Here is a 15,538-nt window from a genome sequence, read left to right on the forward strand (position 1 = left end):
CACGTCATTCAACGGGGAGTCAAAGCCTAGAGAACTCTGTACAAACAGACCTTGTCAAAGTAACTCTAATCTTCCTCCAGCCTCCTCGTACATTTTAGTTACTTTCTCACAATTGCCTCTCTTTATTCAATCTAGGACAAAAGTACTCGTGTTTTGCCACCTCTTTGGGTCTTCATTTCCTCATGAGAGCTCCTATGTCGTGTAAAACATATAAGTGTTTGTATGCTTTTTGCCTGTTAATCTGTCTTCCGTCCGTCTAATTCTCAGTCCTGGCTGGGAAGTCCTAAGAGGGTGGAGGTACAGTGTTGCCTCCCCTGCAGTACACCCTGTGCACCGCCAGCAGATGCTGCCACAGCTGCTTATTCTCTCCGGGCCTCAAAGCTCCTGCGCGCACAACTACAGCAGGGACCACAGGAAGGCATTGTGGGGACGCGCGTCGACCCGTCACGTCTCTCCGGCAGTTCTCAACTCAGGCTGCATGTTAGAAATACGTGGGGGGCTTTTGGAAAATACCAGTGCCTAGACCCCATTCACAGAGAGTTTAATTTAGTTGATGAAACTCAGCCATAATTCATTTTTTTAAAAGATATTATTTATTTATTTTTAGAGAAAGGGAAGGGAGGGAAAAAGAGAGGGAGAGAAACATCAATGTGTGGTTGCCTCTTGTGCACCCCCTACTGGGGATCTGGCCCGAAACCCAGGTATGTGCCCTGGCTGGGAATCGAACCAGCCCTTTGCTTCGCAGGCCGGCACTCAATCCACTGAGCCACACCAGCCAGGGCACCATAACTAATTTCTGAAAGCTCCCCCAAATGGCTGTCATGTGCAGGCTGGGTTAACCGCAGCCACAGATCTAGGACCTTAAGAACAGTGTCCATATCTCCTTCGACAAGCACAGTGCTTGAAACATGGGGCTAGCAGGAAGTCCTCGCTGAATGAAATAATGAATGAATGAACGCATGGCAGGGAAGAATTTCTGTTCCAACACTGTCAGCTCGCAGCCTGTACTGTGCACCACTGTGAGAGTGGTTCCTCCTTCCTCTCTGGTCTTCCTTCCCTACGGAGCACTGCACCAAGCCGCCCTCAGCTCACCGCATCCATGCTCCAGACGGCCCCTCCTGCGTGCACGGACCGCCGCTCCTCCCACAGCTGCCGTGCTGGGCACCCCTGTCCCGCTCTTCCCTGGCAGCTGCCTTAGTCTGAAAAGGAGGCAACTCTCTCCAACAACAGCCAGGCTCAACTCTTGTGCCTTAGCTAACTCTCTTGCCCCGTGCGAGGGAAGAGCAGCGGAGGGGAGGGAGAGGGGAGCATTCCACATGCTTTCTAGTCCACACGCAGCTACAATCCCAAAACGGACACTGAAGTTTTTAGTCAGTGGCGCAGTGCCCGGTCTAACTAACAAGCCACCCACAGACACATGCTCCGCCTCTCCTGCCCAAGTGTAGAAAATCCGTCTTACCTGATTCCTCGGACAAATGCTAGTGTGAGAAATGCCCTGTCACTGTCACGAGAATGAGTCAGCAGTCAGCACATCCCCAGAGATGATGTCATCTGGCGTCCTAACCTCTGACTCTGGGCCCCACTGTGCTGCTGAAACTGCTGGTTCAAAGGTCAGCTCCACAAGGCCAGCTTCGTGGGCATGCGACCTGTGCAGTTGCTCAGGGCGCCACGCCTTGTGCTCAGCAGGGCCCTACGCTTGGTTTTGCCATCTGCTGTCACTACGTTGACATTCATATCAGTCTTGGAACGAGGGCCCCCACATTTTCATTTTGCACTGGGCCTGCGATTGTGTCCCATCTGGTCACCCACAGTCTCTTACAAAACCCAGCGAGGTTCTCCTTCTCAGAGGGGTCTCCACAGCGTGGGACCCCAGCCTCTTCCGTGCAAGTGGGGTCTCCATGACACCCCACTCTTCCAGTACCCGGCGGCTATTAGGAGAGGGTGGTATAACACAGTGGCTTGGGCTGCAAATGATGCGTGTGATTCAGAGACCCCGGGGAGCCCTGGCCAGTGTGGTTCAGTTGGTTGGAATGTCGTCCCATGCACCAAAATGTTGGGAGTTCGATTCCCAGTCGGGGCACATGCCTGGGCTGGGGGCTCAATCCCCAGTTGGGGCATGTACTAGAAGCAGCCAGTCGGTGTTTATCTCTCTCTCTCTCTTTCCCTCTTTCTCTCTAAAAAAAATGGGGGAAAAAAGTGTCCTTGGATGAGGATAAAAAAATAAAGAAGCCCTGGGGACTATCACCCCAGCCCTCCCCGGCTGTTGGGCATGAAGGGGAGTCAAAAGTTCCAACCTGGGAGCCCAGGGCCCCAGCGAACCGAGGGGACCTGAGTCAGCTCCAGTCCAGAACATACAACCGGCAGGAAAACTGGTCGGCAGCCACCTCAGGCATTAGGCACCTGGAAGAACCCCTTCCAACTCCTAGAGGGGCCATCTGCCCACAGCATGGGGAACAAACTAAAACTGCACTGCAGTGCTCCCTGCCAAGCAAGCGGGCTGGGCACCCTGTGCGGGGCCAAGAGATGGAGCCCTCCAGAGAGAGACAAGTCTTCCAAGGAAAAGGCTGAGACAGGTTTGCTCAGCAGCGAAGAAGGTGCCACGTGGTGTGGCAGAAGGGCAGAGCAGGGGAGTGGGGGGAGGGATGGAGTTGGGGGGAACGGGGTTGCTAGAGGCAATGGATGTGAGATCGAACCCACGCAGGCCTGCCAAGCAGGGATCCTTCTGCTCAGCCAGGGCCTGGGCAAGGGATCGAACGAAGTTCTGGAAGGAAGAGTCTCCTCCCCAGCTGGGAGACAGGGAATGGAAGATGACGTCAGCAGGCCTTGGGAGGGGAGCCCAAGGCGGGGAATGGAACCGGCGGCGCCTGGTCTCCCAGGCAGAGTTCATCAGGGTCCAGCATCTGCCCTCTCTTGGCATCGTCTGGCCAGGCCATGGCTCGGGTGTCTGATACCTGGGGACCGGAGTCACATGCCAGGAAACCCAATACTCTTGGGCCCCAGCCCCCAGCTTCCAGCAGCTGCGAGCAAGCAGGGCTTCTGGGGGAGGAAGCCGGTCTCCAGAGGCAGCAGCAGGGCGGCTGCCTCTAGGGAGAGGGCAGCCCGGGGAGAGAAGGCTCTCCCACCGAAGGGGGTGAGGTGCTGAGGGGGGAGGGAGGGGACACGGGAGGAAGGAGCCGGGCGGGGAAGACAAAACTGGGGCAGGCGGAGGGCTGGATGCTGCGGGAGAGGGGCGGATGGGCACAGAGGTGGGGCCTTGGGCACCGAGCCTGGCCGGGCATCCTGAAGTCCTGTTACTGACCTGTCCTCTTTGTCTCCTCACACTAGTGCCACCTGGCCCTCTGCCACCTCCCTGGTCCACCTGGCAGCCGCCCAGGTAGGTTGGTGGAAAAGGACTTCATTCCAGTGAGGAAAATCAATACGTGGGCAGAAGCAGGAACTTAGAAGCCCCCCGACCCAGAATGACAACAGGGTCTTCGGCCAAGAGACTTCATAGATTAGCCCTCCAGACTCAAAGAGGCCCTAGAGGAGTCTCGGGCCCAGGGATCCTTTAACCACAGGGCCTGATGAGGAGCCCTGAACCCCAAAGAGGAAGCAAAAGAGTCACCCAGGCCCGAGAGATCCCCCAAAGGAGGGTCCGCCGTCCAGAGAGGCTCTGCGGGAAGACCTCAGGAAGAGAGAGCTGGCGGTGGGGAGTGGGGTTCTCTCCACTCACTCTCTCTTTGCGGGTCTTTCTCTTCCCCAGGTCCTACTCCACTCCAGGGCTATGCCAGTCTGCAGCCATGCTCCCGCCAGCCAGACACCTCCTGTCCCTGTTGCTGGTGGTGGGCACCGGGGGCACCATGCCCAGCCCCCGGGTGCCCCCCCAGGGCTGCTACACGGCAGAGGAAGCTGGCGAGCGGACGTTCCGCTGCAGCCAGGCAGGCCTAAGTGCCGTGCCCCCCGGCATCCCCAACGATACCCGCAAGCTCTACCTAGATGCCAACCGGCTGGCATCGGTGCCCGCCGGCGCCTTCCGGCACCTGCCTGTTCTGGAGGAGCTGGATCTGTCCCATAACGTCCTTGCCCACCTCTCGGGGGCTGCCTTCCAGGGCCTGGCGGGCACGCTGCGGCACCTCGACCTCTCTGCCAACCAGCTGGCCTCGGTGCCCGCGGAGGCCTTCGTGGGGCTGCAGATCCAAGTGAACCTGTCTGCCAACCCGTGGCACTGCGACTGTGCCCTCCAGGAGGTTCTCAGACAGGTGAGGCTGGCACCGGGCACTGGGACGGGCATCGTGTGCGGCCCGGGAGCCCGACCAGACCTCGTGGGGCAGGAGTTTCTGCCGCTGGCAGGGGAGGAAGAGCTGTGTGGGGCCGGGCGGGGCGGGGCCCGGCGGAGCACAGACGTGGCCCTGCTGGTCACCATGGGGGGCTGGCTGGCACTGGTGGTGGCCTACCTGGTCCACTACGTGTGGCAGAATCGGGATGAGAGCCGGCGTCCCCTGAACAGGTCCCCCAAGCCGCCCGTGCGCTCCGAGGACTCCTCCACCCTCAGCACGATGGTCTGATGACCACGCCCCGCACTCCTTCCCCTGTGCTCCCTCTTTCCCTCTGACCCCTCTGCCTCCTCTGCAGCCCCACCCCACCCCCCAAGCCCCACCCTCTTCCTCTTCTATCTCCCCTGAACTCCTGACCTCTCTCTTTCAACCCACACTATTATTGGTGCTTGGAGTATTTTGGGTGCCCATTTTTGGTGCCTACTTTGGGCCCAGATTGTGCAAGGCTCAAAGCACCTGAGTCCACAGCAGTGGGGCGGGGGTGGGGGGGGAGCGGGCAGAGCAGAGGAGGCAGGTGGCGTGTGTGCCAACCTGGAGGTCGGAGCAGACGGCTGTGGGTGCGTGGGGCAGGGAGCCCCAGCCTGGCTGAGCTGACCTCTAAGGCTTCGCTGTGCAGATGTCTGAACAGACCCTTCCAGAATGAGAAGGGCTTTGGGCAGAAGAGGGAGACCCTAGCTGAAAGGTGGTGGACAAAGGCAAAGAAGATGCAAAACGACTTGGAATGTCTGGGCTGCAGCGAGACCTACCTCGGAGCTGAACTAGAGGGTGCCGGGAGGGCCGAGGGGTGGGCGGTGGGACCGAGCCGGAGATGCGATCAGAAGGGTGGGATGCAGTTAAACTGAGAAGGTGGGGGGGGGCTCCTCCTCTCTTCTCTCTCACCTCTACTGAGAAGCTCCCCCCTCACTTCCGCCTCTCTCTTGGGGGAACCCCTGCTTCCTTTCCCAGAGACTGTCCATCTTTCCGCTCTCTCCTCTACTGAATGGTTCTCTGAACACATTCCCTGGGGGTAACTCGGTCTCCTCCGTGCCTGAGCTGGGGGTGGGTCCCTCACTGGAGAGTGGGGGGCAGAGGGAGGGGAAGGATTTCCCTCCCCCAGCAGATCACCCCAAGACAACTCAATAAATTCACTTTTATGAATGCCCTTGATCTCTTTCTTAGTATTCATTTTTTCTTTTTTTTAAGATTTTACTTATTTATTTTTAGAGAGAGGGGCAGGCAGAGAGAAAAACATCGATGTGGAAGAGATACATGGGTCGGTTGCCCCAGGCATGCGCCCTGACCAGGAATCGAACCAGAGACCTTTCGGTTTGTGGGACGACACCCAACCCACTGAGCCCCACCAGTCAGGGCTTGCTCGTTTTCTTGATCGTGTGTGGCCGAGCGGTGAGGAGGGGAAGGTGCTGAGACCTTCACCACCACCTCCGTCACCCCTTGGGTGGTGGGTGCCCCTGCTGGGCTGAGCGCCAACTCCTCCCTCCCCTCCTACCCACCTGGCACTAGGCACTCAGCTCCTGACACTAGAGTCTGCCTGCAAGGGGTGCCAGGGCGTATGAATTAATGATGACAAACGGCAAGGATGGGGAAGGGGGAGGGCCTGGAGGGAGGAGGGCGATGGCTGGGCACCAGTCCTCGCCGGCAGCAGGCTCCAGCCTGCGGGAGGAGGCACAGGAGGCAGAGAGCGAGGGAGCCGTTACCGTCTCGCATTCTTCTCTTCTCTCGGTGGGAGGCTGAGCAGGGGTTCAGAGAAGTTAGGTGTTCACGTTAATGAAAACTTCCTGGAGGAGGGGTAACAGGGCGGAGACCAAGCAGGGGGCTGTATGAGATGTTCCTATCAGCAAACAGGCTTCCCGAGGGACCCAGGGGGGTGACTACACCCTGCCTCTCGCCCCCATGCAGAGCGATCCGCCCGTGAGGCCCCCAAGGAGGAAACAGCTGCTTTGGGAAAGCTTGTAGGAGCCCCAGACGAAACGGAGAATGAGACCCAGGGAACCAGCATTCTACCTGGCACAGGGCAGAGCCTGGGCACCCCGGGCGGCCACTCAAGGAGCAGCAAAGAGGAATCCATCACCCCTCCCGGTCCCTCTGACCCATCCTGACGTCCCTGTCTCCTTTCCAACCCCCTTTCCACCGCTCCTCTGTCCATCCCTGAGGCTCCCCCCACCAACCCAAGGCTGAGCTCTCATGTCACCCAGGAAGGCTCAGTTTGACTCCTGGGACACCCCACCCATCCTCTTTTCTCAGGAGACACGGGCCTCTCCACTTCCAGGGGCGCTCAGGGACGGGAGAAGAAACTAGGATATGGGAAGCTTCAGCTGCGGCGTGGACCATCCACCCCAGCCATACCCTGGCCTGGGCCTTACAATCCTGGCCCGTCCCTGTCAAACCCCCCGTGGGCCCTTCCGCTGCCACTCTCGGAGTCTGCCCCACCCTGCCCACCCACCCCTGCGGGAACCAGGCTGGGCCACGTCCTGCTGAGCCCTGGGAAGCAGACTGTGGGGTCTGTGGAGGTGGCAGGGTGGGGAACAGGGGCAGCCTCTGGGCTCCACCACTGGCGCCCGCTCCTGGAGTCTCATCCGATCCCCTGTCATCCTGAGCAGCAGAGACTGAGCCTATAGGGTCTGCAGCGTGGTCGTTCCCCTGCCCTGACACTTATCCCCAAAGCTCAAAGCCGAGCTCAGGATGGGGCAGGATCCAGGGAGGGAAGCTCTGCCTGGAACCCTGGTCAGGAGGGGTCCTGGGGCACCGGATAACAAACATCCCACCACTTACCCGCCCCCGGGGCCCCCAACCGCTCAAGCTCCTCTCCCTCTCTGGAACAAGGGCAGGAGGAGAGGGCAGGGGACATGCTTCACTGGCTCCCATCTCCACGGAGAGGTCCCTCTGCCCCAGCCAGTCCGCGTTCCCGAGTCAGAACCTGGTGGGAGGGGGGCTTCAGAAGCTGTAGCTCCGAAGCAGCCCAGCACAGGAGGCCGGACAGAGCGGGGCCTCCACGGACTCAGGGACGCTCCTGCCTGGAACAAGTCACGGAGCCCCTGAGCCCTTCCCTCGGCGCCCTGGCCTGTGGGTTGTGCTTGTCCACTGGGCAGGCAGGAAGGGGTGGCATAACTGGTTTCACCCCCAACCTTAGGCCCTGTGTCCCGAGATGCCTTGCGGGCCCTGTCGAGGCAGCTGGACGGCCTCGTTTTTGCTGCCTGCTTATGGCCATTCTGTGTGGTATATACAGAAGGACAGTGAGCTGCACGCACCACGGTCAGCCTCTCCCACCCCAGGATGTGCTGGAGCCAGGGACAAAGCTGCCGGATGCCAAGAGAGCCCGGCCGCACACTTGGTCCAGCTCTGAGGCAAGAGCCCGGGAGGCCTGAGGCAGCCCCGCCTGTGCACCCCGGGCAGCAACCCGGAGCCGGCGGTCTGTGTGGAAAGGTGGGAGAAAAGAAGCCCCTCACTCAGCCCTTTCACCACCAGCTCCCTCCTGCCCCTGCATGAGTGGGGAGCAGACACTGCCCTCAGGGAGCCCCCGAGTGAAAGGGGGAGCAATATGCACCTAACTCTCAGGGAACTCCCAAAGTAATAAAAGAAAACAGGTTTTCTTTCTCTTTGAGGAGCTCTGGACCGAGTGAGACCGACACCTACCCCCCCCCCACACACACACAGAAACTGCAAAGCACCGACAAAGCCTCATTCTCTACAAAAGGAAGTGAACAGAGAGTAAACCGATTACTCAGAACAGAAGGAGGCAGCGGAGGAGCAACAGGTGGGGCCCGGCCCGCCCTTCCTGTCTGGGGCTCACGTGCAGACGGTTCCAGTGCAGCCCTGAGCCCTGCTGCAGAGTGGGGGATGTCGGCGTCAGAGCCAGGAGCAGCCCGGGCAGCTCATCCCAAGCAGAGGGGCCGTGCCTTCCCATCAGACGAAGGGAGTTCCGACTAGAAGCGGGTTCACGTCACCTGCCCACCTGCCCAGGACTCCATCCCCAGCAGCCCCGCCGGCCGGCCGAGGAGCAGTGTTGCCCCAAACCAGGAACGAAGCAAACAAAGCAGAGGAGGTGCCCCAGCTGCCAAAGCACATGCCACCACCGTCCACTCATTCTTCCCACCAACACGTATTGAGTGACTGCTCCATGGCAGGCACTGCAGACACAAAGATGAGGAGGCCACGGTGCCCATCCTTGGGGACCTGCCAGGTCAGGGTACCAGTGACGACAGCCGGGGTGACGCAGTGTGCACAGGGGCCTCGTGAGCCCAGAAGTGTCATCTGAAGCAGACGCTGCTAAGGTTCACGCACTTTGTTCACAGGAGCACGCTCTCAGCACCCATTTATTTTAGTTATTTTTTAAATCTTACTTTGCATAGAGTTCTAATAATTTTGTAACTGTGGTTTCCTGCAGATGGCAAGTTAGAAGCTGTGTACCTGAAGGAGCAAAAACCACATCACAGGCGGTAGAATAACAGCAGTGGGAAATGACCACCAGGGACCATTACAGAAGTATTTACGAGAACTCAGAAAGCATGGCAGTAGGGCCCTGGGTGTCTTCTAAAGGGCCCTGTGTGGACAAACAATTCTCCCTGCCTTAACATGGCCTTTGGGCATTGGCATAATATTAATCGCATTGACTTGGAGTTATCTACAAAAAAGGTTACATCTCAGAGTATCCACTCTTGGAGGCAGAGAGCAAGTGATATGCTTGAGAAAGTTTCCCTTCTGCCGGGGCAGAAGCAAATACGGCAAAACAGCGGTTGGAAAATGCTCATTCCACCCGGTCTGCCTCCTTGTTCCTTCTTCCCTCGAGTCCCGAATCTGGCCCTGGGGCCGTGCAGAGCAAGCCTGGCCCGTCTTGGATGGGACAGCCCTTCGGTGAGGTGAAGATGGCTCTGGAGTCCCCAGGACGTGGGGTCAGCACCTCACGGTTCTTCCCCATTCTCGTCTCTCCGTGCCCGTGTGATGTTCTACCGCCACCGCCAACCTGCGCACCTGCTCAGGCACCTGGAATCCAGTTTATCTTCTCTGAGCCACAACTCTCACTTCTGCACTTTGGACGATGACTGTTGCCTTTAGAACGCTAAAAGAACCCCAAACCTCAAGTCCCCCCAGTCCCACTAGCGTCCGAAGCCAGCCCTCCGTTCTTGCTCACTTTCTGGGTCAGGGCGAGTTATCACGCAGAGTGGGTCAGGGACGGTGTCTTGTGACGTGTGTGTGGGGACACGCAGGGGAATTGTCTGTCCCATAGACCCTACAAAACCCTCCAGGATCACCAAGGCGGCACTCACAAGACTCCCATTGCATAACCCTGTCCGGGTCGGTCAGTGGCAAGTGTTGAAACTCCCCGAACTCCAAAACCTCACCACTGTTCCCTGCCCAAGGTGGGGGAAGCTGGAGGACCCTTCTCCTCTTCCTCACTGGGTAATGTGATGGCCGAGAAAGGGTGGGCAAAGTCTCTGAAGGCAAGAGGGACACAAAGACCCCCTTCTCCAGCGAAGGGAAGAAATGGGTAAAGCAAGGAACGCAAGTCCAGAGCCCCTTCTCCCAAATTAGGGGACATGGTGGGTGGGATGCAGAGGGGTCCCTCAGACTTGGGCAGGACGTAATAATGACTGGGGTCCCAGCCACGGGTTCCCTGGGCCCTTGAAGTGGGTCCTCCCCCAGCCCTCACCCCCAGCCTCCACCACACTGTGGTAGGCAGGTGGGGGCTGAACCCACCCAGAGCTGACCCGCAGTGCAAGAGGACACCTGTGCCCAAGGAGCTCTCTGCCCTGTCTCGCCATCTCTGTCCCAGGAGTGTGTCCCTTTCCCCTTTGCAGGATCTTCGATGCCCGTCAGAAAATTCTGTAAGGAATAGAGTTCCATGGGCACCCCACACCAGACCCTGCCCTGGTCATATTCCCTGTACCTGGTGGGGGCTCACTGGGTGAAGTCCTGTCGAGGCAGGAGGAGCGGGGAGGGTCGTGGTCACCATTGTCCTGTACTCAAAGCTCAGCCCAGGCCTGAGCCGGCCCCCTGGGAGAACGCGAGGTTTCTAGTGCTTAGGTGGAGGGGCTCCTGACACTGAAGGGTCCGACTCCGGAGCAGTGGACCTCCAGGCTAAGGGAAGGACCGGCGCTGCTGGGGTAGGGCAGGCGCTGCGGGGAGCTGGAGGACACAGACCCTCCGCGGGGCCCAGGGGCGGGGCTGAGTGGTAAGAAGCAGACTGTGAGCACCAGAGGCAGGGCCCAGGTGGTGAGGGCAGGACTAAGGACGCGAGGGGCGGGGCTTACGACGGTTGGGGGCGGGGCTGTGTAGCCCTAGGTCCGGGTACGGTTGGTGGGGTGTGACCGACCTCCTAGTCCATTGAGATCCTAGCCTGCAAGTCCACTCGAGGGAGTCTTCTTTAGGCTAAAAGAGAGACTGGACCCCTTCCTGAGGGGAGTCCCCACTTTGAACAGGGAGGCCTGCTCCCCGGACTCAGGGGGCTCCTTTCCTCTCTAACTGCTGGAGTAGCTAGCTGATCACTCCCCAACTCTGCCAAGTGGACCAGGTCCTACATCTTAAAGGGCCCGTGGTTCAGAGAGGCGGAGGGGTGGGCCCAGGGACTCAGTCCTCCAACGACTGCAGCAGACTTCTAGCAAACTCAGCCCCATACTGGCTACCTGCTGGGGGCTCTCCGTGGGTGGCAAGGGTCGGGAATGGGGATGGCATTCCGGACCTACTGTGACTGACAAGCCTACTGGGTTAAGCCCGATGGTGTCGAGCAGGACCCGAAACATAATCTATGGGCTCCCGTGCAAGATGAAAATACAGGGCTTGTTCAAAAAAATATTATTGGGAATTATTCACGAAGCCATGGCTGGTGTGGCTCAGGGGATTGAGTGCCGGCCTGCGAACAGAAAGGTCGCCAGTTCGACTCCCAGTCAGGACACATGCCTGCTGGGTTGTGGGCCAGGTCCTCAATCCGGGGGGTGTGCGGGAGGCAGCCGATCCATGTATCCCTTGCACACCGATGTTTTTGCCCTCTCTCCTCCCTTCCTTCCCCTCTATCTAAAAATAAATAAATAAAATATTTTTTAAAAAGAAATATTCACAATGGCGACACCCTAGCACCAAACCGAGCATGGGGCCCTGTGCAGCCTGCCAGCTGCATACCTGTGAAGCTGGCGCTGGTACCAAGCTACAAGCAGAGCGAATCCGCGTCCAAACCCTGTTGCCCCGTCCTCCAAGACAAAGGCAAGAGGGGCGAGCCCACCTACTCCCCACCTAACTTTCCTAAAACAAAGGGGAAGAGAGCCCTGACTGGCGTAGCTCAGTGGATTGAGCGTTGGCTGCGAACCAAAGTGTCACAGGTTCGATCCTAGTCAGGGCACATGCCTGAGTTGCAGGCCACGGCCCCCAGCAACTGCACATTGGTGTTCTTCTCTCTCTCTCTTTCTTCCTCTCTAAAAAATAAATAAATAAAATATTTTTAAAAGAAAGGGAAAATAACTTTCCAGGAATCTTCTCTCATCCTGTTCTGGAGTGGAAAGAGTGAATCTGCCGCCCGGCTCCCTGCAGCACACGCGAGCACACACACGCGCCTTGGCTCCAGCTCCCAGCGCTGCAGTACAGCCCCCTGCCCACCAGAGGGAGGTGTGCCCTTGCCCCTCCCATCATCTCCTTTTCTTTACCCACCGCAGAGCTGACCGAGGAGCAACAGCAGTTGCTGGCCATATCCGTGAAGATAGGGTTCCTCGACCAACAGACAGAGGTGGTGAGGCTACTGAGGGTCACAGGACGGGTGTGAGAGGGAGGACCACTAGAGTAAAATTTAGTTCAGCCACTCCGGGGGATGCAGGAGCTCACCTAGCTCCACTTCCTCACTGGCGGATGAGTACACTGGCCCAGAGAGCAGGAGGCACTTCTCCAGGGCCACACTGCGAGCTTCTAGCAGAGCCCTCTGCGGAACTCAGGTCTCCAGACTCTTAATCCACGCCCATTTCTGCTCGACTCTAGAACCAATGGGAAGACAGGGCAGGGATCGGGGCTGGGGTTGAAATTTACGTTTCTACAGCAGACCGCCTGTGAAGTTGGTGGCTCCACGAAGTCAAAGCATCCTGGGGTGTTTATTCCCTACTGTGCAGATGGAGACCACCCTGCACCAAAATTTTTTCCAGAGCGAGGGAGTGCTCTTCTGTCCTCACTTCAAGCTGGTCAGGGACCCCCGGAGTGAGAAGCTGAAGGGGATCCAGGAGGCCCTGGTGGGACCCTACAGCCTTGACATACAAGGGGATAGACCCCTCTATACGTGGATGCCCAATGCGTCGTGATTGCTCTGTGCCGTCTACGCCGTCTCCTTCCTTCAGGAGCTAAGCAACAACATGTGGCTCCCCCCAACCAGGGCAAGGGCAAGCAGAGGGGCCCGGGCGTGGGCCTGGGCCTAGGGGGGACGGTGGGATGCAGAGGCACTGCAGCTCCAAGTGCCCTTGGAGGCAGGGCTGCAAAGGCTCCATCTGGGACCCGCCTCTGTAACAGGATCTGGGGGTTTTGTCCTTTCAGGAGGGCCCAGCAGTCACAGCTGAGGAGCAAAAGCATGAAGCGGACACCAGCTCCAGCACCTACTCCCGCTGCATCAGGGGATTGTCCGTGGGGGCTGGGGGCTGACACCTTGAACTCGGATGCGGAGTTTGACATGCTTCGAGCTGCAGAAGTACGTTCCGCGCTTCGGTTCTTCAGCACAACCTCGAGTGGAATAACCGTCACGAGACACTGGACGCTGTCCGCTCAGCGAGGAGTCTGGAGATGTTGTGGGCTCCAAAGCTAATGTGGGAATTTATGGAGAACCCTCAAACTTTTTTAAGGAATAAGAAAGGAGTTTGGGACGGGGGGTATTCTGTTCAGAAAAGAAGTATAGTTCACTTATGGAAATAGAGCTCACCATATGCAGTCTGCACCCCAAAACTTCCAGTCTCCCATGGGAGATACAAAGTTCTAGAACCTTGGAGGGTGTTCTTCCTGACCCTCCACCAGTCATGCCTCCATTCAACCTGCTTTCCTCCCTCCTTATTCCACCTCCTTTCACTCAGAGAAGACCTGGAAGTGTGTCTGTGCAAGGGGCAACTTTCCCCAAGGGCTCCAGCCATCTGCATCCTACCAGTGGGCTCCATACCCTACAGCCACAGTCCTGAACCTCCTCCCTCATAGCTGCCAGCTTCTCCCTGTTCTTGCCGGGATTCCTGCCTTCCACCCTCCTGAACTCCGGTAGACTGCCCCATCTCTCTCCTTTTGGGTCCCTTGTTGAGGAGAAAATCGACAATAATAAAAAGGAAAATGAGTAAGAAAATAATGTCCTGTCCCACTAGCTGTGTCTGTTTGCAGCGTCTGCAGAGCACTCCGAGGGGCAGACATTCGGGTTCCCAGAGAGCAAGAGGCTGAGCTTCCTCCCCTGGTCAGTTCCCTTCCTGGATCCCGTCTCCTAGCAACCACACCCAAATCACAAGCTTGAAGCTCACCTCAGGGGTGATTATCGCCCATTACCTCCCTTGCTTGACCAGCAGAGGGAAATAGAGAGCAAAGCTTGCCACCTGCATCAGCACCACTGACCGCACTGGCGCCCAGCCTCCTGCTCCAGCAAGTCACTTTTAATGAACCAAAAGTATTCTCTCATATTAGTCAAACTTAAATCTCTTCCAGCACAATTTAAAACACATCCCAGATTGTCCGGAGCATAAACCAGGACTCTAGGGAGAAGGAGCCTCTGGACCCTGAAGGGATTCTGCGGACTTTCCCTAAGACTCTGAGAGTGGGGAGTGTGTTACAAAAAGACAGTGTGCCCCGGGTGGGCGGGAGAAGCAGCACAGGGGCCAGCGCGACGTGGGTACTGCTATCGTAAAAGCACAAGACCCTCAGCCTGGCTGACCCCACAGGCCCGTGTTTCTTCTCTCTGTTTAGAGCCGTCAAAGCCTCCCACTTGGAACACCATCGGCAATTTGAGGGGCGGCCCGATGCTGCGGGGGGGGGGGGGCGGCGATGGGACAAGGAGCATGAGGACAGGGCCCCTAGAGTTCGGAGTGAGTGAGGGCAAGAGAAGCAAAAGGAGCAAGACTTCTGGGTCAAAGGAGAGAAAGCTGGCTCGTTGGACTGCAGGGTCCGTCTGAGAGAGAGCAGATCTGTGTGTGTGGCTTCCTCAAGCCCCTCTCTCTGGGTCTTTGGAAGATGAGCTGGACCGGCAGTTTTGGCCTGCAGCCAGCGGGAGGAGAGTGGACACCAGGGGAAAAACTCCCAAAAGTCTGACTGAGGCAATCCATGGTGGGCTGGCAAAAGGGGTGGGAGCGGGGCCGCCTACTCCAGAGCTAACTAAGGGAAGGGAGACCGCACAGCCCAGACTGTGTACTGGATGGCACTGGTGTCGCATCTGCGTGCTGATTAAGACAGGCCGAGGGAAAGAGGCGGAAATCCAGGGAAGCGTGGAGATGGGAAGGACATCACACAGGCAGCCCATCTCTGCAGACACGTGCATGTGTGAAAAGGACCAGATGATGGATGGCAGCCTGCCCACACGCCCAGAGTCCCGGCTCTGCCTTGTCCAAGAAGGAGGGGTGTTTGGTTAAGGTAATGGTTAGGGTCAGGGAAGGAGGAATTGGCAGAGAGCTGCATGGGAAGGACCTGGGGTGGGTGCAGAGGGTGGTGAGCAGAAAGGTCGGCGGCGGGGACCAGAGACCCAGCAGGAGCTGGTCTGGTTCTGTTTTAAGCTATGGAGAAAAGGGACTCACTCGGATGGAGCTGTCGTACTGAATGAGGCTTCAGGACGGAGGTGGAATAATGGAGTTTTTAGGGAGATTTACTGAGCGTTGTGTGGTCTAGTCTCCCCATTTACCGCCAGCCCCTCAAGTAAACCTAACTTACCTTTCATGGCTTTCAAGACTGCCTTCCATTGTGGGGTTTTTTAAATATTTTATTTATTTATTTTTAGAGAGGAGAAAGGGAGAGAGAGAGGGGGAAAGAAACATGATGCGCAAGGGACCCAGCCCGCGACCCAGGCAGGTGCCCTGACCGGGAATGGAACCAGCGGCCCTTCGGTTTCCAGGCCGGTGCTCAGTCCGCTGAGCCACACCAGCCAGGGTTCAAGGCTGCATTTCCTTTCTGATGAGTGGTACCGAGGAAAGCCTGCAGGTGAGAGCACACATGCTCAGCTGCATTCAGGTCAAACACGCTCCAGTGGACGCCTAGCCCCAGCCCCACACTATAGGAGCCTGGCTTGTAAATGTCGTGAATGGTCATCTGGAGGC

General features: G+C 57.9%; 1 protein-coding gene and 1 long non-coding RNA gene across 2 annotated transcripts; both read left to right on the forward strand.

The window, feature by feature from the left end:
• Positions 1 to 3,233: 3,233 nt before the first annotated feature.
• Positions 3,234 to 4,672, forward strand: LRRC3C (leucine rich repeat containing 3C). The gene is made up of 2 exons (XM_045836738.1): positions 3,234 to 3,373; positions 3,743 to 4,672. The coding sequence occupies exons 1-2, from the start codon at positions 3,234 to 3,236 to the stop codon at positions 4,542 to 4,544; spliced, it is 942 nt and encodes a 313-aa protein (XP_045692694.1). The 3' UTR covers positions 4,545 to 4,672.
• A 7,272-nt stretch (positions 4,673 to 11,944) lies between these two features.
• Positions 11,945 to 13,596, forward strand: LOC123817654. The gene is made up of 2 exons (XR_006785470.1): positions 11,945 to 12,021; positions 12,810 to 13,596. It is a non-coding gene; the product is annotated as an uncharacterized LOC123817654 (long non-coding RNA).
• Positions 13,597 to 15,538: the final 1,942 nt, after the last annotated feature.

Source organism: Phyllostomus hastatus, unplaced genomic scaffold (genome assembly GCF_019186645.2).
Source record: "Phyllostomus hastatus isolate PE091 unplaced genomic scaffold, TTU_PhHast_1.1 phas_contig_210, whole genome shotgun sequence".
In the NCBI taxonomy this organism is placed as follows: Eukaryota; Metazoa; Chordata; class Mammalia; order Chiroptera; family Phyllostomidae; genus Phyllostomus; species Phyllostomus hastatus.